The sequence below is a fragment of the Opisthorchis viverrini genome (assembly GCF_000715545.1).
Source record: "Opisthorchis viverrini unplaced genomic scaffold opera_v5_21, whole genome shotgun sequence".
NCBI classification, from domain to species: Eukaryota; Metazoa; Platyhelminthes; class Trematoda; order Opisthorchiida; family Opisthorchiidae; genus Opisthorchis; species Opisthorchis viverrini.
Window position 1 is genome coordinate 857,163 of NW_008751677.1, and position 23,585 is coordinate 880,747.

The 23,585-nt window shown below is 45.0% G+C and overlaps 2 protein-coding genes across 2 annotated transcripts in view; both read left to right on the forward strand.

Moving 5' to 3' along the window:
• The window catches only part of T265_01872 (hypothetical protein), a gene marked incomplete at both ends in the record, with an annotated part of 13,033 nt that extends 6,116 nt beyond the window's left edge, over positions 1-6,917 (forward strand). Inside the window, 2 exons of the mRNA XM_009165998.1 lie at positions 3,844-4,131; positions 6,286-6,917. Coding sequence (XP_009164262.1) covers positions 3,844-4,131; positions 6,286-6,384 — 387 coding nt within the window. The remainder of the gene's footprint in view (positions 1-3,843; positions 4,132-6,285) is intronic.
• A 4,622-nt stretch (positions 6,918-11,539) lies between these two features.
• On the forward strand, positions 11,540-11,764 carry T265_01873 (hypothetical protein; the record flags this gene model as incomplete). Its single annotated transcript, XM_009165999.1, has 1 exon — positions 11,540-11,764. One exon carries the CDS (start codon positions 11,540-11,542, stop codon positions 11,762-11,764), a length of 225 nt encoding a protein of 74 aa, XP_009164263.1.
• Positions 11,765-23,585: the final 11,821 nt, after the last annotated feature.

Sequence of the window (23,585 nt, forward strand, 5' to 3'; positions counted from 1 at the left end):
TCTGAAGGTATGGAACTGTCTTTGGTTGACGGCAGCTCGTGTCGCGTGACAAATCGTATTGCGCGCGTAGGTCCGTTTGGGACAAATCTCCCCAAAGGGTATCTGGCAGGTGCAGTACATAGGTACTACACAAAATGGTGCCCACTCACTATCGAGTTGTTCTAGTCGACAACACGCTTGTCCGGCATTCGACGAGCTCGGAGTTCGGTCCCCGGTCGGTCTGTACTTTCTGTTAGAGAGAATGCTCGAAAATAGGTAGAACTGGAAGAACTTGCAAGCAATGATGGACGGACAACAAAATATTTACATCAGTTACTAAGGTATAAGCAGACCTTGAGTCGGAGAGAAAGAGGGTGAAACGAGCAGCAAGGGAAAAAACGGAGTTATACCGGCGTAACTCACGTTACTCATGAGTAGTCAGTACACAAGAGAGAATGACTTCAGTTCACCGTTGATTCACAGGGCGAATCAAAAGTACATTTGTAGTGCCATATTATCCAGTTGAAGAAGGCCCACTTTATACATCATCATCAGATAGTGAGTTCAATTTGGATACTGACTCTTCAATGTCGTATAACTAGAGGGCTTATCCAATTATACTCAAAGCTGGAGGCGGCTAGTGCTGGGCTACCGCAAGCATCCTGAGGTGTCTACACTCAGGCAATCTGAAAGAAAACTAACAGCACGGAACAGGACGGCTATGTGAACGAAAATAGGTCTGTCTGTGCACGCAGTACTGCTTGTCTCGTCTGTACGGCAGTGAAGAATCAGTGTTGAACACTGATGTCTTCCTGTTGATGATGTCTCTTCTTACTATAGTGTCAGAATTTCGAATGACTTAACGGGTTCGGCTGAATATCGTGAGAACGGAATAGCCTATGAACACCCTCATTGACTCGTCCTGTCCATCTGGTTGAATTCCCACACATTGCCCGTTTTGCTGTGCCCTCAAACACCACAAACACAAGGCCCCGTGGGTTACTGGTCGATTTGGGTTTCTGGGTGATCATCTATTTTCTTTTATTTTGTAGGGCTTCGTCGATGTCACTGTGACTAAATAAACTTAAAAATAACATGTGATGTGGATCTCTTTAATCTGAAGTCATAGGTTGTGACCCAATTTCCTGAAAATCCATCTTGGTGCACGTTCATCAGAGCCGCGGTCACATCTTTGTTCCTGTCAAAGTATCTAAAGTATCTTTTTGTGTTTTCGATTGTGGAACCATCACGTCATGGCAACAGCTAGTAGTCAGTGTGAAGGTGTCAATGCAAGGATTCGACGCCGGTCTTCAAAACAGTAGTCCGCGATGTTGACCACTGGGCTAGCTTAGATCAGTGGTTGAAAATTCACTTCACCACTCCTGTGCATTCCCCATATTAGTGAAGAATATCACCGAACTGACTTCCCCAGTGAATCTACTTTGCTATTGCCATCTTGGTAGTCAACTGTGGGCGGTAACGTGTTTGTTACTTGGCGAGAGGAATGTCGAATTGACGTAGTCGTCGTGTGTTAGTCATCTGTTTCGTAGAAATCTTCATAGTTAGTTATTAGTTATTCTCGGCCCGTATGCAGGTTCGATTTGTCATTCACTCGCCTGCACAGCTAGCAATAGTATCCAATAGGTTGCTGTCCAATGACTCCTGAGCGTAAGCCACCATTGGTAAGCGCTTTGTGGCTGAGTACCTGGATGCGTTGGTCAATCATCGGTAACTTCTAGCTGAATAGACTAGTTTTAACTGTAGCACCCTTCAGGTGCCTAACTGCCATACCACCCGAAGGTTGCACGAGGGCTGGGGTACTGCCAGGTTGCCCAAGCCTAGACAGGGGAAGCCGAGAGACAGGTCGGGCTCGAACCACCTTCCTTCCGGTCAGTAAATTTGCGCTCTAACCACTTGGGCAATTTCGCCCCATCGCCGTTGTTCTAAATCACCTTCTATAGAATGTTTTCTTCTGGATTTCTAGTAGGTTTCAGTGATGTCACATTATCTTATTACCCGGACACTGCATTTCAAGAGAAAGGCACCGATGACCCGCACTAAATAGTTCAGTTGTGAAACCTTTCTTCAACGAACTTTTGCTACACAAAAGGGGTGGCAGACCTTGAACCGTGACACGTAGGAGGAATTAAAAGCTCGCAATGGATAGCTCACTTAAATTACTCATATCCTGTTTGTTCTGGCGATAGGGAGCCGTCACGAATAGACTGGACCTTACCGTGGTGTGGCGGTTTGTGTACCTCGGAGACCCATTGAGCTATACTGGGGGGTGTCCGCGCGACACAGAGTCTCTCATACCAGGTTGGTCAATGGTTAGAGGTCTGACGAACACAGTCTCCTGGCCCTCCAGGTTGAGGGTTGGAACATGTATGGCGGCTTGTTCCGTAGAAATGGTAATGCATTTGCATTTCCCGCCAAACACCGCTGCCTTGCGGTTAGGCTTTTGAGCCAAAGGCTTTGGTTGAGGACCCTAATCGTCCTCCTGTCTAGGTGTAGTATCCCAGCCCTCGTACAACCAGTACGGCAGTGAAGCATCAGTGGCAACACTGATGTTGCTGTCTTTGATGATGATGATGACTAGTAACGAGATTCTAGCCTTCCATCTTTTCAAACACAATAACTTCCTCTCATTGCTTTTACTGGACTCGGTGACCAATTCTGTCGATGTTTTATCAGTCTCTGTTACAATGTCTTCGGCGAACCCAACCCATTCAGTTTCAGTTTCCTCGTTGACGATAACAAACTCCTTGTGCGTCATTAGATCAGAATCGCATGCTTGCTGGTCAATGGAGAAGCTCATCAGTGTCACCTGTTAGACTTACAGCAGTGTCAATTCTGGTTTTAGGGTAACGATTGTACGCAGACTAACAAATCTCCACGGAATTTGAGTAATTCAGGGATTTTTGGAAAGTTATTCTGCAGACTTATACCACTAAGCCAACCAAAATAACTTGTCATCATCATCATCATTATCAGCTGTAAGAACCACGTACTTGTCATACAGTGGTTCTAGCTGCCACAGTTTCGTTCACCGATGATTTGGGGAGGTGGGGTAGGTAGCTTCGCATAGGAGGCGGGAGCTGATAAATTGACACGTAAATACAGCACTGTCAACGGACTGTTAAGTGCGGGGTTGGGAAGGGAGCTATGAATTGAAGGCAATAGCTTGGATGCGCGAGTGCTATTGAGGGCGCGACTGGGCCATGTCTAACAATGTCTCGAACCATTGATGTGGCCCGTCTCGGGATCCCCATCCAGGAAGACGGCAATGACCAACGCAGCTGGGTTTGCTGTTAATAGCTTTTATACTTCGCTTCCAAGTTATTGTTTGACCTACCCTGGCTCGTCTCCACCCTTCACGTGGTTGTGCGAAAAGAACCCTTCGAGGAAGTCGGTCGACTGGCATACGGGGCACGTGGCTAAGCTAGCACAGCCTATGCAGTGTGATCATTTCATCTATCGTGTATGAGCCATTTCTTCCGAATACCATTCGACGTACCTCAGCATTGCTGATCCGGTGTACCCAACAGACTCGGACAATGTTCCGAAGAAGTCGATGGTCAAACACTGAAAGTATTTTGGCGTCCTCGGCGCGCGCCCAGCTTTCGTCTACCAGGTTTTTACGTAGTGTTTTGAAAGTCATCCTCATTTTTTATGAATTTTTTCGAAGCTTGATTTATTTATGCACTCTTGAAAAGTAGATCGTTGGAGAATATTTTACATTGTTATACAATGCCGTACTCACGACTGATCCTCATTATTAAGGACACATTTCTAATAAGTTTGCCGTTGAGTCTATCTTTCCCATCGTCTAATGATCAGTGCATTGGACCTGTCCTTTCGTAGGCCAAGGCCCAGTTCAAACGTCGTAGCACTGCCAACCAGGTCGAAATTCACGTACCGGTACCTTCCGATGTCGATTCACCACGGTTCAAAACAACCATGGGCAGTGCCAAGTACGTCCCAGAAACTAATGTGGTGGTGTGGACCATACGCAGTTTCCCTGGAGGCAAAGAGTATATTCTGAGAGCCAGTTTCGGATTACCATCCGTGGAGCGTGAGCAAGAAGTAGAATCGAAGCCACCTATTTCAGTCCGCTTTGAAATACCGTACTTCACCGTCTCCGGTCTACAGGTGAGCGATCCTGTGCTAACGGCAACCTTTTCTGTCCACTACGTTTCAACCCTGTGTGACTAGCTATGGTCTAACGAGTTTGGTTGCTCAGTGGTTATGCACTGCATGGTGTTGGGTGTGAGATCTAAGTTCGTCCTTGTCATTCTGAGACGATCGCAACCACGCTTGGGTCTTGTACGCGTGTTTCGGAGACAGCATACGTTAATTTCAAGGGAATACAAGATTTCACCGAGCGTTGCCTGTTTGTCAATTCTACATACAGTACAGACGCTAAAAGCTCCTATGCAGAAATTATCTCATGGATTTAGAAATGTTATTCCGTTTATTGTTATTAGGCGTCGGGGAGCATAAGGCCCTTCGGTCAAATGACCCAGCGACGTTTGCTCGTGGTTGGAACTGTTTGGGCGAATGCTATTTTTCATTTGCCCAAGCCGAGGAATTGATTTTAGTTGAGGAACTCCACCTTGAGCCTTTGACTCAGAAGTCTGACCCACAAGACAATGGGATGACGTAGGGTTTTGTTCAGGGACCCTGACCCTAGCCTCCGACTCAAAAGCCTGACCCATGAGGTAGTAGGAAAATGTAGGGTTTTCTTTGGGTCCCTACCCGGAGCCGACGACTCAACAGTCTGACCTGTTCAGCTGCAACGGGTTGTTGGCCTAACCCGAGGGCGCAGGGAATAAGGCATTACTGTCTCATTCCTGATGCGGCTGCGCACAGCAGGTGCCTTTTGAGCAGCACTGGGCTCTTTGGTTTTAGGATAATGCGCTGGCGGTCACGGTCAACCGTTGGGCGATCGGAGTGTGCGGTTTTTGGGGCCGACCTTTTCTAACCCGTCCTTCCTCGGGGGAAGGCAGCATCGCTGCTTCCATAAATATGGACATGCTGGTCGCCTGGGGGAAACACCTTACTGCCTTCACACTCCTGTCGCAGAGGACAGTACGACTTTACCCCCAGACCGCCTCGTAGCACGATTACTCGTAGTACGGGGTCTCGCTGTCCTTCGTTGGGTTTTATTGGCATTGTTGAACCATTAGGAACCGATTTGCAGCCAATGAAGCCCGAGGGATCATTGCTGCGCTGAAGCCCGACCACCACGATAAAGTGACAGCTTATGTCGAGGCTTTATCGAGCGAACAAAAGGAATTCACCCATTTTTAACATTTTTGTCTCACTTTTGTTTTAGTGTTGTTTTCTGCCTAATCATCGGGTGACTTCGCTAGCAGGAGAAATTGACTCCTAGAAATCGTTCCCCTGCGTATGATGGCACGCGCACGCAATTACTCCCCTTGCCTCGCTAGTCGTCATCCAGTCTAACTGAGCACATTTCTGTTATCCAGCGATCACTTGTTGGCCAATCGATTTTCGATGTTGTGTTTTTTCTTACTAATACTTCTTGTACGGACCAAACTGTTCGGTGCCGGGTTTCTACGTTGTTGCTGCCGCAGTGGGTCAGGGAGCTTCGTGCCTGTCAAGTGGTATTACGAGTTCATGGCGTGCACTTAAGTGTGTCGTTCGATTAACAAGAGCATAAAACCTTCAGATTGTTGATTCTTCAGGAGCAACGCTCTATTCACAACGCAAATAAATTGGGAACTGACAAGACCGTTTGTTCAGTGTTTTTTAGCTAGCGATTTTCGGCTATTTTCGTGTACACAGTTGATAGTATACGTATCCGAGCAGTTTTTGAGTCAAGCGAACATTTTACACGTGATGCCCATTGACCACCGTGTTGCACAACCCGTGTCGACCTACGCTGCAACAGTTCGATTGCGAACAGACAATAGCTGTCATCCATTGTGATCCCAGACTACTTGTAACTTGTTAGTAGCACAAAATTAGAACACCTTTCGGATCAGGGCCAGCCCAATAGTGCTCCAAAGGTAAGTCAGAAGTCTGGTCCCCTTGAATCAATCTTTGTCCGTTATCAAAATGTTTTTTGTTATTTCATGAGAATAGGATAGTTTATCAACATGATGGTCAATGTCCCGGTCCCCAATTGATGCTCGTATCGGATTTCATGTTTTTTTTTGCATTTTGGCGGCATTTATTGCTTGGGGTAATTCAGATGTCTGAGAGAATGGCTAAACTCTCGGCTGATCGTCTTATATACTTTGGGTCGCTTTTCACTTAGTCTATTTTTTGTTCCTACAGGTTCAACACCTGAAGATCATTGAAAAAACCGGCTACCATGCGTTACCTTGGGTACGATACATAACTCAAAACGGCGACTACCAGCTCCGTACATCATGATACTGGTTGTTTATTGCACTTTTGTGTGTATCTTATGGTGATGTGCACACACACTGGGCGGTTTCTGCCGGATTCGGTCACTTTTATCACAACCATTTCCACATGCGTGGATTTTACCGTCAGGCTTCATTTTTTTTACATACCGCCCTCTCCTTTTGTCCGATGCTTGTCAGTTGGCCACTAATCATCTCTGACTTTGTCGGATTTCGATATGCGGTTACAGTTTATATCTTTCAATTATCAATGGCTGTGATGCATACTTTTATCTGTTACATTCGCACTTGCTGTACGCGATATGTACCGTGCGCTTTCGCACAGTTTTTCCAATCAACTCTCTCCACATCTGTCATGCTCGTTTCCCGCAACGTTTTTGTCGATTCAATCGACATCTGCAAAGACCAGTCGTTTATCACGCTGATCCTTAGTGTAAATCTATGCGTGACCAGTTACTTCACAATGTGATCGTCAGAGGACCTCGCTTGCTTTTCTGAATAGTGAATGCTGGTGAAGATCTGTTTCTGTTCTCGTTTTTAAATGCCTTTATTGAATGCCAGTGAGTTGGTATTCCTATCCAGATCTGCTCCACATCGAACAAGGTATCCGGGCGAAGTAAGTATTACCAAACGCATTTTCTAATCAGCTACTGAGGAGCTATCTAGATGCTCCTTAACTGGTAAGTACTCAAAGGAACAAAACGAGCACAGTGCTAAAGCCATTAGTGCACGAAACCGTTGGTTTATCACACTATGTGGGGGAATCTTGTTACTTGTAGGTGACGAGTAGAATGGTGTCCTTGCCGTTTGTAAATGGATTAACAGTTTTGCGACTCCCATGTGGCGGTCAGGATGTCACGACAAAACAGCAATACAGGCTAATTGCAAAGAAATTTCAGTGTGCTAATATGTATCATTCCTGGTTTCAGTTGAGAACAACCAAATAGTCATCATTGACAGCGTCGTTCAGCTGTAGCACCTTTTCGGTGCCTAACTGCCATGCCACCCGAAGGTTGCGCGAGGGCTGGTATACTGCCAGGTTGCCCAAGCCTAGACAGGGGAAGTCGAGTGGCAGAGGTCGGGTTCCCGGTCAGTAAATTCGCGTTCTAACCACTTGGGCCATCATTGACAGCTACACCAGATGAGAACTGGTGCTCCACCGCCCTACACTCATGTCAGTTGAAAACAATGGTGTCTGTTTATAACAGATTACACGACAAACTAAGCCCAAGTCACACTTGCATGATGTATTGTTGGAGCGGTAGACCGTGCCAAGCTCTTCAGTTAGAACGATCTTTGAAGAATCAGCAAAAAATGAATGTTTCCCCTGAACTTGAAAGCGATCTGGATATGCGCAGCTCCAGTTACTCTTCGTCGGTACACCCCGAGGTATTTAGGAGAACTTATTCCTTTATCACATCAGTATCTGTAAAATATATGGTTTAATTATCCAGCCACTTGATCGACGTGGAACCTGTCACTGTCCAGGTGATGACAGCTTAGGACATTCTACGGCCAAAGGTATCCCTTTGGGATTTTACCGATCGCGTCCTCATCATCGACAGTGATGCTTCGCTGCCGTACCGCCCTGATCTGCGTGTCATTTGGCATCACTGCCTAGTGCTTAATCGTCACAACGGTGGAGCGAAAAGTTGGCTGGATGGATGTCAGATTTCCTGCAAACTCCCAACTCTCTCAGTGCCAACGCTCAGCAAACACGAAACGTTTGTGTTGATATACCAGTTGTGGAGCTGTCTGATGGCGTCCAAGAAGCAACATGACTTAACGTCCTAAAGTAATTTGCTAGACTGCATTGAGTTGAGTTCCGATCACCTATTTTTATGGTATGATCTCGGTAGTTACTTCTCGTGACCTAAACAGTGTAAAGACATTCCTTTACTTTATACTGCGTCCTGAAAACTCACCGCGCCACAGCATTCTCTGAACGAAGTTTATGGTGACGCTGTTTTAGCAACGAACAATGCACGAGACGAATAAACGGACCTTAACTGTTCGGTCTTATTTTCCTGCCCGTTGCTGAATTCTTGGTAACTTAGAATTACTAAGCTAAACACAGATGCTAGTGGGCAAGATAGCTCAGTGGTTAGAGCGCGAATTTACTGATCGCAAGTTCCGTGGTTCAAACCCGACCTCTACCTCTCGACTTCCCCTGTCCATAATTGGGCAACCTGGCAGTATCCCAGCCCTCGTGCTTCCTTTGGGTGGCATGGCAGCTAAGCACCGAAAGGGCGCTACAGATGAATGATTAAACGAAGAGAGTGCTGTTTTCCATGCCCAATTCAGAGTGGCGTAAGCACAGAGGCTGCCAATCTTTGACTTGGCAGAGGAGTATGAAGGAGATTACGTAGCGCTGTCAGTACTACTCGCCTTCCAGGATGGGGACCGCGTGATCCTTACTGTGCCTGGTTAGAGACACTACAATATATGGCTGTCAGTGGTGATCTTGTTGTCATTTTCTATCCAGATTGCCTGAGTGAATGTCTCGAGGTGTACGCACCTCGGATTGATTGTAGTAAGCCAGCACTGAGCCCCTTCCCCGTTCACCCTTATTCTTTTCTTCATAATAGGACTTTCAAATAAATCATGGTTGTACGGCGGTGAATCATCGGGGTTAAACACTGACGTCATGCTGCCGATGGTGAATTAAATTCCACACTTTACTCTTGATGATGGTCATACTTCTTCTCTACTGACCATTGGAGGAAGACAAAATGGTTTCTGGCTGAGTTTTCTGTCTAGCGAGACATATATCCTTGTGAGATGGCCCAAGTGGTTAGAGCGCGAATTTACTGACAGGAAGGTCCGTGGTTCGAACCCGACCTCTGCCTCTCGACTTCCCCTGTCTAGACTTGGGCAACCTGGCAGTATCCCAGCCCTCATCCAACCTTTGGGTGGCATGGCAGTTGGGCACCAAAAGGGTGCTACAACTGAACGATTTCCTTCTTTCTCTATCCCTGTAAACTGAGCATTCGCCTCGCTTAGTTTTGCACGTATCGATATTCGTGTTTGTTCGCCTAGTAACCGTGCTACAATTTGGTTTGAATTATTCCTATCCTACATATTTTTGGTTATTTTGACCCTTCTCAAAAAGCAAACACTCAATCTTTTTTCCCATAGGTCTAGCTCTATAAACTTCCGCTTGATAGTGTTTTAACTGCCCCACTATCAGCGGTAGATCTGTTAAACTATTCGAGTCTCACGATTTTTTGCCGTTTCAACTACCACCTCCACCACAGAAAATGAGTCGCAACGGTGAAAGGCAAAAGTCGACCGTCTATGATTTAGTCACCCGGCTATTTTTGCTACCCAAAACCTCGCCCGTTGAGTTTTGATAAGATCTATCATTTTGACCATTCGAGTTTTCCGTTTCCCAGCCGAGTTGAGGTTGCCTTAACTGATCTGCCTTTCCCCTTCATCTTATTGATTTTTTGCATATGCTTCAGTGAATCGAAAACCCAAGTTCTCATTATGGTTTGTTGCACAACAGTGGTTCTCTAATAATTTCCTAGTATTCGGTGTACAAGTACCATGTGCCACAGGTGTTATACGATTTTGGACTAATGGCACATAAGTGCAAGGTCGAATAGCCGAACTCGGACAGACTACATTCCCTCCGGAAGAAAAACGAATAGCTAGAAAGTCTTTTGGGATTGTCAGACCAATTCATCTTCAATACCACCGTAATTAATAAGCAACAGTTTGTATAATTTGGAGAAATAACCAACGTCAAAAAATCGTTCAGCTGTAGCAACCTTTCGGTGCTTAACTTCCGTGTTACACAAAGGAGGCACGAGGGCTGGGATACTGCCTGGTCGCCCAAGCCTAGACAGGGGAAGTCAAGAGGCAGAGGCAGAGCTGTAGTTCGAACCGCCGACCTTGCGTCATTAAATTCGCGCTCTAATCACTTGGCCTAACTCGCCCTCTCCAAAACAAACATTTGACAGCTATTCGGGTTTGCATATGAATTTACACATGGGTAAATGGGTTTGCTGCGGTCCGACCGCTGACCGTCCCGCTATATGCTGACGGACAGATCGTATGAACTTCCGGTGGGTCATGGCTTCCACGACGCGCCCCACCTTGCCACAACAGCCGAAATGTTTGGTACCAGAGTATCTTACAGACAATTGATCCGCCATATTAGTAACCGATTCACAGTAAATCTGCTGGCTAGTTTTACGCACCAGTTCATGCAAGCCATCAACGTTTCATATTATGTACTGCTTTACTCGTTGGCTGCTTAATCTACACGGTTTTTGACCCTTCGAACGTGTTGTGTTCTCATTATGAATAGGCGAGCAATTCAGCCTAGGTCTCATTGTGCGGGTGGCAAATATAGGAAAATAATGGTCCAGTTTTAGCGACCATTCGATGAATGAGTGCTGAGATACTGCCAGGTTGTCAAACCCTTGAATAAATCAGAATTCCAGAAATTTCCGGCCGGCATTTTCGTGCTTTAATCGTTGTTCTATTTCGAGTTCAGTCTAGAAGGCATATACTGCCAGGAAGTAGTCCTCTCTTTATATCTTGGATAGTCTCAGTGGATCGATAGTGTATCGATCATGCAAATTACCTTACCGTGTTTTAGAATAGGTGTGTATGAACAAACCTCCGAATTTCAGGTAGACCTGGCCAGTAACCAAACGTTATTTCCAGCTCCTTATGGGTCTTTCTCATCTGCACGCGCAGCAATTAGGTGAAAATTTCAATACCACATCTCACACAGTTTAATCTCGTGACCAGAACGGACTGAGGCTATGGGAAAGTTTTCCAGAACTGGGCTCCGTTTTGATCGATATTTCAGCAAGGTCAATAGTTGTAGACAACTTTCAGGAAAACCTTCACACTGCTGAGTGTTCGGCTGGCCAATCAAAACGGGTGAATCGATCCAACTGTCTCACCAGCTACACTAAGCAGCAGAATGAGTGTTTACACACGGGGAAAATTTGCTTAGTGTGCGCACAAGGAGTCTTTCGTAGGGTTGACATTTTTTCGCTCTCAAATAAAGGAATACCATGCCGGGAGAAGATAAGGAGAAAAAACCCTCCAGATGGCGTCGAATGATCGGTTGGTTCCGAACAGACTCAGATAAAACTAATCAGCCCGACAAGACCAAACGGTCATCGCTATTCAGCTGCACCATGCGACGTTCACGGCGTTCACGAGCTGGGGGCAAGGGGACTGATATTCATGACAAAACATCTCATGTCCTTCGAAAAAAGAATATTCATGTGGATGGACGAGTTCTGGTAAGTATTGATGGACACGTATTTCGGGTGTGGGAGGAATGTGGGCATGGTTTGGTTTTCGTTTTCTCTATGCTCTACGATCCTGTTTTTCCTCGCACAAAGAAGCACGTCACCTAAATTGTTCTACTCTCAACTCAATGTCTTCTCGCTCCTTCGTCTCGAACAGAGTGAACTAACAGATGGTTGCCATATATTTATTGTGCGCCAGGTGTGAACAGCTCCACGATCTTTGGATCAGCAGATATCACTGACGAAATTTTCACTGGGTGGGACATCAGTTTAACTCTGCGTTCGATAGTTTTAAGTTGACGTATTGGTTGCGAGAATTCTTGTATGACTTAGGTAATTCTACCTCTTCCGTCAATATTCCTCCAGTTGTTCGCGGCTAGGTTCAAGTTCGGTCACACGCCCACTACTGCAGTCTTTGTTGTCCTTCAGGCTCAAAAATTTCGTGCTGTTGGATATGTTATTCGTATGACCCTCATGATTAGGGGATCATCACAAATTCACCAATGACTAGCTGTGGGATGAACTTACGAAGGTGTTGAAGCTACCTCGGTTAAGCCAATCAGAACACAGGTCAGGTAGGTTTGAACGTTTTATCTGACCAATGAACACAGGTAGTGCGACCAACACTCACCAGTCAATAAATCGTCCAGCTGCAGCACCCTTTCGGTGTCAAGCTGCCATGCCACACGAAGGAGGCACGAGGGCTGGGATACTGCCAGGTCACCCAAGCCTAGACAGGAGAAGCCAAGTGGCAGAAGTCGGGTTCGAACCACGGACCTTCCGGCCAGTAAATTCGCGCCTTGATCACTTGGTCCATCTCGCCCCCATTAGGCAATAAAGACAAATCAACCGAACATTGCTTCCGTGGTCACGGGCGCCAATCAGCTTACGCGCAGAAGCTCAAAACCACCATGAGGTTGTCGCATCCTATTAGGGGATACATAGCAATGTAGTCCTCTTGAGTCCTGAGACCTACAGGTGCAAGTTGAGGCAACCCCCCAGCACTCGTCTGTGTCCCAAAGATAGATATTGCCGGTTTACAGAGCAACAGGCTTAAACGGTTGGCATAGGTTTCTTTTCATCTGTTTGACGAATCCGTCCTTTTTATATAAAAAGACCGGATTGTATTAGTTTTGACGTGAAGGTAACATCGTAAAAAAGTAACATACTGCAAGCACACCAAGCACCCTCTTGGACGTTCAGCTATGAATATCGGTCTTTTCTGCCATGCCTGTCGCAGCTGAAAGGAGATTGTACATTCAGCATGATCGAAACACAACCGAGCGGTCGCAGTTACTGTTGGTTGTGTTCTGTAACTGATGCGCGTGTTGCACAATGAAGCATCTGTTCTAATTGCCACTTTATGAATTCATGCGATACCAGCAACGCCTCTGAAACATCAATGGCAAAAAACTTCAAGATGCACCAGATCACCTGTCCGCAAGAGTTCTACCTCTCAGTCATTAAGCAACACAACCATTACTGCAGGCTGATACTCGCGTTCGTTGAGACCCGGCGAGGTACTTCTTCGAAGCCATATTTGACGCAGATTGGCAGCCGTGACTCGGCCTTCATCAGAACTCAATCCTCGGAGGTAATACATCTATTGAGCTACAAAAAATTTTCCACAGCCTTCGGTGCTTCTTGAATTGAAAGGAACTTTTTCCAGACTTCACGTAATGTAGCACGACCTTCCACTTTGTAGATGTCGGACGCATATCGGAAGATGATGGGATGATCAGTTTATTGGACAGCGCTTTTTCTTGGCTCATCTTTATGGTTTGGGACGATTCGGTCTGTGTACTTCCCATCGACAAGGTTCGCACCAGCAAAGATTGCAATGATAAGAGACATACTGTCAACCTAGTGTGCGAAATTTGCCGTTCAGTCCTTCTCAGACAAAAAAAAACAAACTTATTTTAGATAACATAGATTGCTCACATCCGCAAACATCTGACATTCTCAGCGCTTGATAAATTAGTATTAGTACACATTTGGAGGTATCACATGTGTGAAAGTGTGTGTGTGTGTGTGTGTGTGAAGGTATCACATGTGTAAAAGGGGACCGGTGACAACAGATTTCGCCAACACGATATCCGCGTTTCGAAGGAGATCAGTGCCTCTGATGATCAGCCTCCCCAACCGTATATTGCTATCAGGGGTAACATCGACCTTGAACCTCCTAGTACTTCAGGGAAGTGCGCATCCGAGTGCAGTCCTCTTTGGGTATTGCAACTACACTTTTGCTTTATCAGTCTAGAGAGAGAGAGACATACGAACTGTTCGACCGTTTCCTTGAGAGTTTGTCATTGGTTTGGGCGCAGGCGCCACTAATTTGAGGGACCAGAAACCAGTCCGTGTCAGTTGGAGATTTTGGTTCAAATCCCTTTGTTTTGATGTATGGAAATAACCAGAATGCGTCTTCAGTCTGTCTACCCTCTACCGTGAAAGTTCCAACTAAGTGATAGCAACTCGACCTGCCGGAAAATTCTGATAGTCCTTCTAGCAATCAAATGCTGCCATGTAAGGAATAGATTTTCTCATTCCGTTTTCCTGGATCATCCCTTGGTGAAATTTTTCAAACGGTACTCGCGAGGCAATTCATTCGGTAAGCCAGTGAGGTAGCATTGCGTCTCTGAAATACTGGGTTTCGTACACGATAGCCTGGTTGCCAACAAGTTTTATGCTTAATTATCGTTTTAACCACAGCGATAATTGACCGGGGTTGACACAATCATCAGAGAGGTATTTTTTTCCATCCCAACCTGACCTTACAACGTAGTGATGGAAATCGATCCAATTGATTCCGCAGAAATAATAGAGCCTTCTCCTCAAGAATTTGGCGTACTAGTTTCCTTTTATCTATTTCATTATTTCGAGTCATAAATAACCTAAATACAGCTGTGAACTGGACTATCGTAGAACAAACTGTAATCGTTCAGCTCAGCTGTAGCACCCTTTCGGTGCCTAGCTGCCATGCTACCCGAAGGAAGCACGAGGGCTGTTATACTGCCAGGTTGCCCAAGCCCAGCCAGGGGAAGTCGAGAGGCAGAGGTCAGTTTCGAACTACGGACCTTCCGATCAGTAAATTCGCGCTGTAACCACTTAAGCCATCTTGCCCCCCAAAAAAACAAACTGTTCAAGGTAGTGTACATTTCTCAGTTTGACTCAGATTTCGCGCAAGCATCTGGTGGGTAATTGGATTAAGTCCAGACCAAAGTACACTTGCTAGTTCATACAGCGTACTAACATCCAGCAGCTTTTCTCAACTTGCAGCGAAGCGAGAGGACCATGGAGACGAGCCCAAAATTACAAGTACCTCAAGCAGATGCCACTGGTATAAGTGGTACGAGTCGAAGCGTTATTCTGTCGGAATAATACTGTCTTGAACACCTGGGGAAGTCGTTACAACATAGACCGTCTAAATTTCTGAATGCAAGAACCCGAATCATAGATACATTCATTTGTAAATCGATTTGGTTTTCACGGGAGACTAAAGTGACGTTCTTTAACTGAATGTGCTGCACACAGGTACAATTTTCGAGATATCGCAGTATGTTTTCTTAAAGGAATCTACTCACAAGATTGCTGAAAACCCTTCGACAGCTCACGACCTGTTTCGCCCTTGTTGGGGCTCATCAGGTAGGCGCAGTCCCCGAGTGTCCCCGAGTTCTCGTCAATCTTGCGTTCTACTTGAACCCAAATTGGACTGTTTTCGAGAAACACACTGATTTGCAAATCAATTTGGTTCTCACGGGAGACTCAACTGAATCTCGCGTTTATGATATTTCACAACTGAATGTGCCGCACACAGGCCGCCTCATGTTTCATTTGGTACAATTTTCGAGATATCGCAGTATCTTTTCTTGAAAGGAACCTACTCACAAGGTTGCTGAAAACTCTTCGACAGCTCACGAGACTATCACCTTTGCATTGCAGCGGGTAACAATAGTGTATTTTGAATCTGTGAACTTCATTGGCCGTATTCTACCAATTGTTGAGACAGATTCCAGCTAAACGGAAGTCCACATTGTGTCTGATGAATGAATGATAAACGTGAATTTCGTTGTGCCAGATGCTGGTCGGCATTGATGACCAATTTTGGCTGTCTGCCGCAGTTATAAATGTTTATATATAATTTTTTCTCCTTTGACGTGACGCACTTCATATAAGGTTACGGAAAACTCACCAACAGCCCAGGTTTCAGTCGACCTTGTGTTCTACCCGACCAAGAGTGTACTTGCCGAAATTCCTCTCTTGCTTTTTAGAGTTTCACAGTTAGTGAACATGAATTAAGCAGTCAAATTCTGAACTATTGCCTTGTAGCATGGAGGCTGGTGACCCATTGGAGAAAGAAAGCGTTCAGCTGTAGCACCCTTTGGGTGCCTAGCTGCCATGCCACCCGAAGTAAGCACGAGGGCTGGGATACTGCCAGGTTGCCCAAGCCTAGACAGGGGAAGTCGAGAGCCGGAGGTCGGATTCGAAACACATCGGAGGCCGCATGCGCAGTCTACAGGTCATTGAGTTACAAAACATGGAGGCAAATTCATTCACATTCGAAATTTCTGTAGCTTGGGATTTGTTGCAACTCATTCCTCAGATTCACCGAAACATACAGCAGTGCGTATATCACGAGTGTCTAGGGAGATTCGAACTGCCTATGAGTTATAGGTAATACGCGGGGAAAGGACAAAGTCCCACAAGTAACTTTGATCTTCTGTTTGGGGACTTGCCACTCGAGGATCCAGTCAACACCAGATCATTTGATATGAGGTTGTTGATTGTAAGACTGCGAGGCTATATCCTATCATGCTGCGAATAAATCACTTGCTGATCAGCCTCAGGTTGTCAAATCCTATAGTATTCAACTGTTAAAAGGGGTATTTCTTGTTTAAATCGCTCTACAAGCTCACTAAATGCGGATGGTTATCAACATGAATAACGCAGATGTATAGTGCTCTTAACCTTCAGGCATTAACCTAATTGATCTAACAAAATCTTCGCCGAATCTCCTAATCTGGCCATTTTGACAGGACCATCCTTAGATCTAAAAAGTAACACGTGTCCAAGTGTTTCTCATCTATTTGGACCCAAAATACACGATGATAGAGTTGAGTGTCAAACATTAGCTCAGTAACTAGCTTGCATAATTTGAATTTTCCTAAACATTGTACTTCCGATACTTACTTTTTTCGCGTTAAACATCTCTTCCTCAAGATCATATTTGGACAAACCACAGTCCTGGCTAGCTAGCACTATGTTCACATCGTGTTACATTTACGTTGTCTTGTGTCGTGACGTGAGATGTGGGCGTATGCAGGTTCGTTTTGCTCACTTCCGGTCGTTAGGTGTAACTGAGCTCTGTGAACAGCACAACCTCGGCAGGCACATCAAGACAATTCGCTAGCCTAGGGCATATCGACAACCAGTCAGCTCAGTTTGAGCCTACAACAGCTGAAATCATAAGAAGGTTTTTGCTGCAGTCTTATTTGGAGATAAATTAGACACACTTTGAGCCATTAATTCTGAACTTAAGTTGGAAATATCAAACTTGTCCGTCAACAGGTCGTGCGTGCCATGAATTTTGGCACAATACTGGTGGTTAGAGCGCGAAGTTACCGACCGGAAGGTCCGTGGTTCGAACCCGGCCTCTGCCTCTCGATTTCCCCTGTCTAGGTTTAGGCAACCTGGCAGTATCCCAGCCCTCGTGCCTCCTTCGTGTGGCATGGCAGCTAGGCACAGAAAGGGTGCTACAGCAACACTGGTGTAGCACGTTGCACTTGCCTTACAAGCTTTGGAAACACAGCAATGGCTGTTGAAGTTTTTTCCAGCTGGTTGATCAAACAAATGAGATTTTCTATACTTTTCCCTCGTTTAACTATGTCAGTCTGCCGGGAAAATAAACAACTCTAGATGGATTTCTAAGAATAATTATTCCACCGTACAAGAAGATTAAATTGCTTATCAGTTCAGTATTCGACAAATGTGTGTCACGATAAAGGGGGAATAATTTTAGCGGACGTGAAAAGTAGAAACAAAGTTATCCGCAACGCACTACTCATAAGGTTGCTGAAAGTCCGTCGACAACCCACGACCAGTTTCGCCTCTTTTTGGGGCTCATCAGGCAGGTGAAGTCCCCGAGTTTCCATCAATCTTATGTTCTACTTGAAACCAAATTGCACGAAATTAGCGAAATACACTCATCCACAAACTAATTTGGTTTTGCGAAAAATAAAGTTGCCGTTTCAAAAGCTGAAAGCTTGTGGAATTCAACTTGAAGAACTTTCAGCAACCTTATGAGTAGTGGTGCAATACGTCTATACAACTTGAAATACTTTTTGAATGAAGTACAGGGTGCTCATGAACCCCATGGTAAAATCATCTACGTTTACACCATAAATCCTCTCTTAGTAGATGGCGTGAATAATATCTGATCAGGTATTGACAGATCCCATCGAAAAATAATTCCAAAGTCCTGCATCTCAACTGGCTGGTGCAAAAACGTTTCCTTCTCAGCCAATGAAGATTTCGCTTACCTTTTCTGACCTTTCGCCTCAACACCTTTGTACGTCACTTCGGTATGCTTCCAACGAGTATTCGAATTGAGTCTTGGTTGGTCCTCCCCTCTCCATCATTCAGAAGACCGCCGAATCCATTTTAGGGATCTTTTGTTTTCCTGGCCTTTTGGTGCTGGTACATTTCTGATCGTTGAGTATCAAGGATACAAGCTAACCAGTCCAACATTTTTCAAGACAGAACACAAGTCAGTATTTGATGATACGGGACACTTGGGACGGCATGTTATCTGCCGTGGCAAGTAGAAGCGTCATCAAGCGTTCAAGTGCATGGATAATTCAATCAGAGATTTATTTATTGCCCTGTATATCTAACTTGTCCATCTGGCAAGCCTGCAGGACCTCCTGACTGAAATTTTTGTCTTCCGATAGACATCGTGGTTGTGGAAGTCTGTCCTGTCCGGTCCCTGAGTATGGAACTTACTGTAACTGCTATTGAGTGTGTAGCCTTGTCTCTGATTGCAGATAACAGGTGATACAATACAAGATAGGGTACATTCTGAAATCTGGTGGAATTCAACTTGAAGAACTTTCAGCAACCTTATGAGTAGTGGTGCAATACGTCTATACAACTTGAAATACTTTTTGAATGAAGTACAGGGTGCTCATGAACCCCATGGTAAAATCATCTACGTTTACACCATAAATCCTCTCTTAGTAGATGGCGTGAATAATATCTGATCAGGTATTGACAGATCCCATCGAAAAATAATTCCAAAGTCCTGCATCTCAACTGGCTGGTGCAAAAACGTTTCCTTCTCAGCCAATGAAGATTTCGCTTACCTTTTCTGACCTTTCGCCTCAACACCTTTGTACGTCACTTCGGTATGCTTCCAACGAGTATTCGAATTGAGTCTTGGTTGGTCCTCCCCTCTCCATCATTCAGAAGACCGCCGAATCCATTTTAGGGATCTTTTGTTTTCCTGGCCTTTTGGTGCTGGTACATTTCTGATCGTTGAGTATCAAGGATACAAGCTAACCAGTCCAACATTTTTCAAGACAGAACACAAGTCAGTATTTGATGATACGGAACACTTGGGACGGCGTGTTATCTGCTGTGGCAAGTAGAAGCGTCATCAAGCGTTCAAGTGCATGGATAATTCAATCAGAGATTTATTTATTGCCCTGTATATCTAACTTGTCCATCTGGCAAGCCTGCAGGACCTCCTGACTGAAATTTTTGTCTTCCGATAGACATCGTGGTTGTGGAAGTCTGTCCTGTCCGGTCCCTGAGTATGGAACTTACTGTAACTGCTATTGAGTGTGTAGCCTTGTCTCTGATTGCAGATAACAGGTGATACAATACAAGATAGGGTACATTCTGAGGCCATCTGGTCCCCAGTTCATCTCTGGTCTTCTCCTATTTCGGACTCGTTGTTGCTGTGCATGCCTCATAAAGCTTCCTGTGGTAATTACATGCCTTCTCGGTTTGTGAAACTATGAATGAGCAATGGTCCTCGCAAGGTTGTTTAGCGTCGACAGATTGGGCCAAGTAGTGGTGATCTTGTCTGTTTAATTAGATGTGTGCAGTGATTCCTTGACGAACGCAAATGTTCAAATCCTGTTCGGGTTCTCCACCCTTATTCGGGTGGGGTTAGTGGGGTTCTCCCTATTCTATCCATGCAACTGACCCCAATGGCGAGCTTACTGTCACCCCGCAGCGGGATCACCCAGCTGAAGTCAGCCTGCGGTTGTGTACTTGGTCTCAATTAGGTGAGATTTTGTAAAGGGTGCTTTGTTATTCCAAACCATAGTGTCTTGCCTCAGCACGAGGCTCAGATGAGCTTATTATGCTGGTTTCAGGAGATGAAGCAGATAAGCTGTAACTCGGTCTCCCCAGGGGAAACAGAGTTTCTCGTAAGAAGCCCCCTCTCTAGTTTTTTCCACTCATTACTGGGGTTTGTCTTATTTGCAATCGGACGGTGGCGAGCACTCAGCTGCTGAATACTCTCTATGAAGAAGATGACGATGATGTCCCTGATAGTGATTGAGTCGGTAGGATTGACCCTCTTTACTCACCGAGGGTAAAGCGGATTGTCGGCGGGTGTTAGCTTAGGGTTAATAGCACCAATCAGATAAATGTGTGAGTTGGGTACAGACATAACATATTGCTCTTGACGTACATCTTCTGTGATGCTCATGGGTGATCCAAACAATGCATGACATTGTGTGTGGCTCACGAGAGGGATTTCCACCCCCCACTCCAGGACAGTTCGGTTGGATGATATCGGAAAACTCAGTCGCAGTACCACTCAAGAATTCGATGCCAGCTGATGATGGGACGATTTCGCGGATGCGAGTAAACTTCCCCTCGAAGTACAATAATAATCTAATTTTAGCGAGCTGCAAATTTCCAGTATGAGCACACCTCTTCCAATGAGCAACAAAATCCTTCCTAGAAAGCACCACGAAAGTCATACAGAGGTTTTAATCTAAAAATAAAACATTTCCGTATTATTATCGAACGTGATCATATTTGATATTATAGTTACGTGACATATCACCATATCTCATCTATAACCGCCAGGAAGCGGATAGAACAAAATGGAAGTGCGCTTATGGTGAGATATTAATGCTTACACACTTGAGTAACGGAACTAGCTAAGCAAACTCCTGAAGACTTTTTGGGGGAAAATAACAGACAGGCTTGCTTTGGATTACAATATGGCGGTTAACTGAATGGTTGAGCTTAATACGGCACTGGGATTTTGCTCTGAACGTCAGGGCAATTCGAGGGTGTATTTAGCTCTCAGTACACCACTTTCTTGAGTGTATGGGGAACAGTGTACTGTTCACTTCCAGCGAATGAAAGTGCACCTCTCCCTTGGTGCCCATAAGGGGACCATGTTTGAACTCAGTGTGACCTTGTAAGATTTCTTCAATTGATGGAAAATATATTCCTTGCCCAGCTTCTGTTCATCAAACAGCTCATTTAAATGATGCGGATACGAGACTCGGGTGAAACTCAAATGAACCTCTCATCTGTGTCATTGTTGAGAGGCATGTGCAGCTCACCAGCTGCTCAATTTTCAAATTACCTGGTGGTAGCTGATATTGCTGAAAACGTACGGAACCCAATTTTTTGAGGTAACTACTTACGGATATTGTTTACTTACAAGTTATGAGTAGTTTTCACTAATTTTTTTCAAAAAATAATTTCTCAGTTTTGATGAGACTGCTGCATACTCCAATGCTACACAATGGTCCATATCTAGTTCCGCTGGTCAACTATGACAAGTCAACAAAAAGGACATTTTGACATTTGATAACTACCTACTAAACCAGGACACTGATGACGTCCCTCCGGGTTTTAACAAAACGACCTCACGCCAACTGCATAGTTCAGCGTAGGGGCCAACTGTCACCTAATCAACAACCAACCGCGTTTCTGAATAAGGAGGCGAGAATGAGCGAAAGTCACGTACATACATCCATGTACTTCTATTGCGCGAAGGCGCAGTTTCAGAAAGTTGAAGTACTCGGTTACTCGATGTGCGGAACACAATCTCGAAAGCTGATTCCGTGTTAGCACAATGCTCGCTTTTCAGAATGTGGTGAGCGATGATGATTCATGTACTGAACGTACGAGTGACATGTTCCTGATATCAGATGCAGACATGAATGGTTCTTCGGTTCACGAAACTCATTCACTTGCGTTCACATACAGTGAGGTATCTTAATTGAGCCTAATCCTTCGCTGCACATGGTGGGTGGTGAACTACCGACAGGGGAAGCGGTTAGTTATTTGGAAAGCAGGATAAAAGACTCGCCCTGATTAATGAGACTGCAATGCGGTTACAGTTCCTTACTGCCATGTACGTGCCCTGAATGATATGGTAGCTAGTTTCTATTGGCTCACTTTTATTGTGAATAGTAGACGTTAAATCACATCAATTACCAGGGTAGGTCCAGTCCTAAGTAACCATCTGATTGAAACGTTTCACGTAGGTTACGTCATACGGGTGGATCCTGTATGAATTCCTCTGAAAAGTCCGCAACGAAGCACGTAATCATTTCTTAGGCACAAATTCGTGGAATCCCAGTTCTTGCTATTTTATGTGTGCCCTTGATATGCAGCTCTCTGAGTTATGCCGTTTATAACTTATGTATTGTGTTGTGTAGAAACGCCATTCTGTTATTCGCCTAACACTGTATGCTCGAGGTGACGACGGAGTGAACGCTGACCAGAAGACTGAACAGTTCATTCATATCTGTATCGGGGTCCTTGACGAAGTGTCGTTCACGTTTCTGGTAGGCAGTAAAGAACAAGCCTATCACTATGTGGTCTCTGATGAGAAAGTCTTGGTGTTCTCACCAAAACGATGAGGACAGAAGCGCTTCCCCATGGGCTGATTCTCGTTCAAACTCTCGATTTCCAGGTCCGGTTCACACTACAGGATTTCATGTCGTGCATCGGATGGGTATTAGGTAAAATGCACACAATAGAAAGCGGGGTTTTGAATCAGAATATCATTTGAAATCAAGTGTCTTGAGCTCTCAGAATTTTTTGAGATATTTAGCTGAGTCTCCCGTTAGTGGCGACTTCCTTCGCAAATAAGTATGCAAATCTACCTACGTACAAGTCGGTGTTGAAGCAGGAGATAGGGTTGATGGAAACCCTGGGCCTATGCTTGCCTGATGAGCCCAAGAATCTTTAAATTGTTCATGACTGCTGAAGAACGTTCAGGAACTTTGTGGGCCGTATTACATCAAGGAGCTCTCGTTCTTGTGTTATGTTGCCAAAAAGTACGAACAACTACTCTGGGGAACTGGATAACATTTCAAGAACAAGTACCTAATTTCCAGATGAACACCAAATCCTTTATTTCCATGTTTCAGAGTCAGCTTCAAGTGTCTACTTGCCTGATGATCGTACAAACGTTCATGCAAGGGGACTACGAATCAATATTGAACACGTCCTAAAATAAGAGTAGTTCAAATAAAAAAGCATGTATAACCGTTTATTGATCGTTGAAGTGAAACGGAAAATCCAGTTACACGTAATAGTCACTACAGGATTCAGATCGAATCGATTAAGGGTAGTGGGAGAAAACGCACGACTATAAACGGTCACATTTGAACCCAGATCGTCTTTTATATAATCACCGCTGTAACGTGGACACGGAATAGTGAGCGTGAATACAATGTATTCCGACAAAATTGGACAGCCCGAAGAAATGGAATACGAGAAGCCGCGTTTCTTTCACTATGAATCGGTGAGTTGATATACTGATAGGTTCGAACAAGGACACTTAACATATAATCACCTGTCACAATTTTTTTCAACTGTTAATTAGAGTACTCCCTCCACTTTGTGGGAACACCTTGAATGAGTCGAGGTAGAACAACAGGGA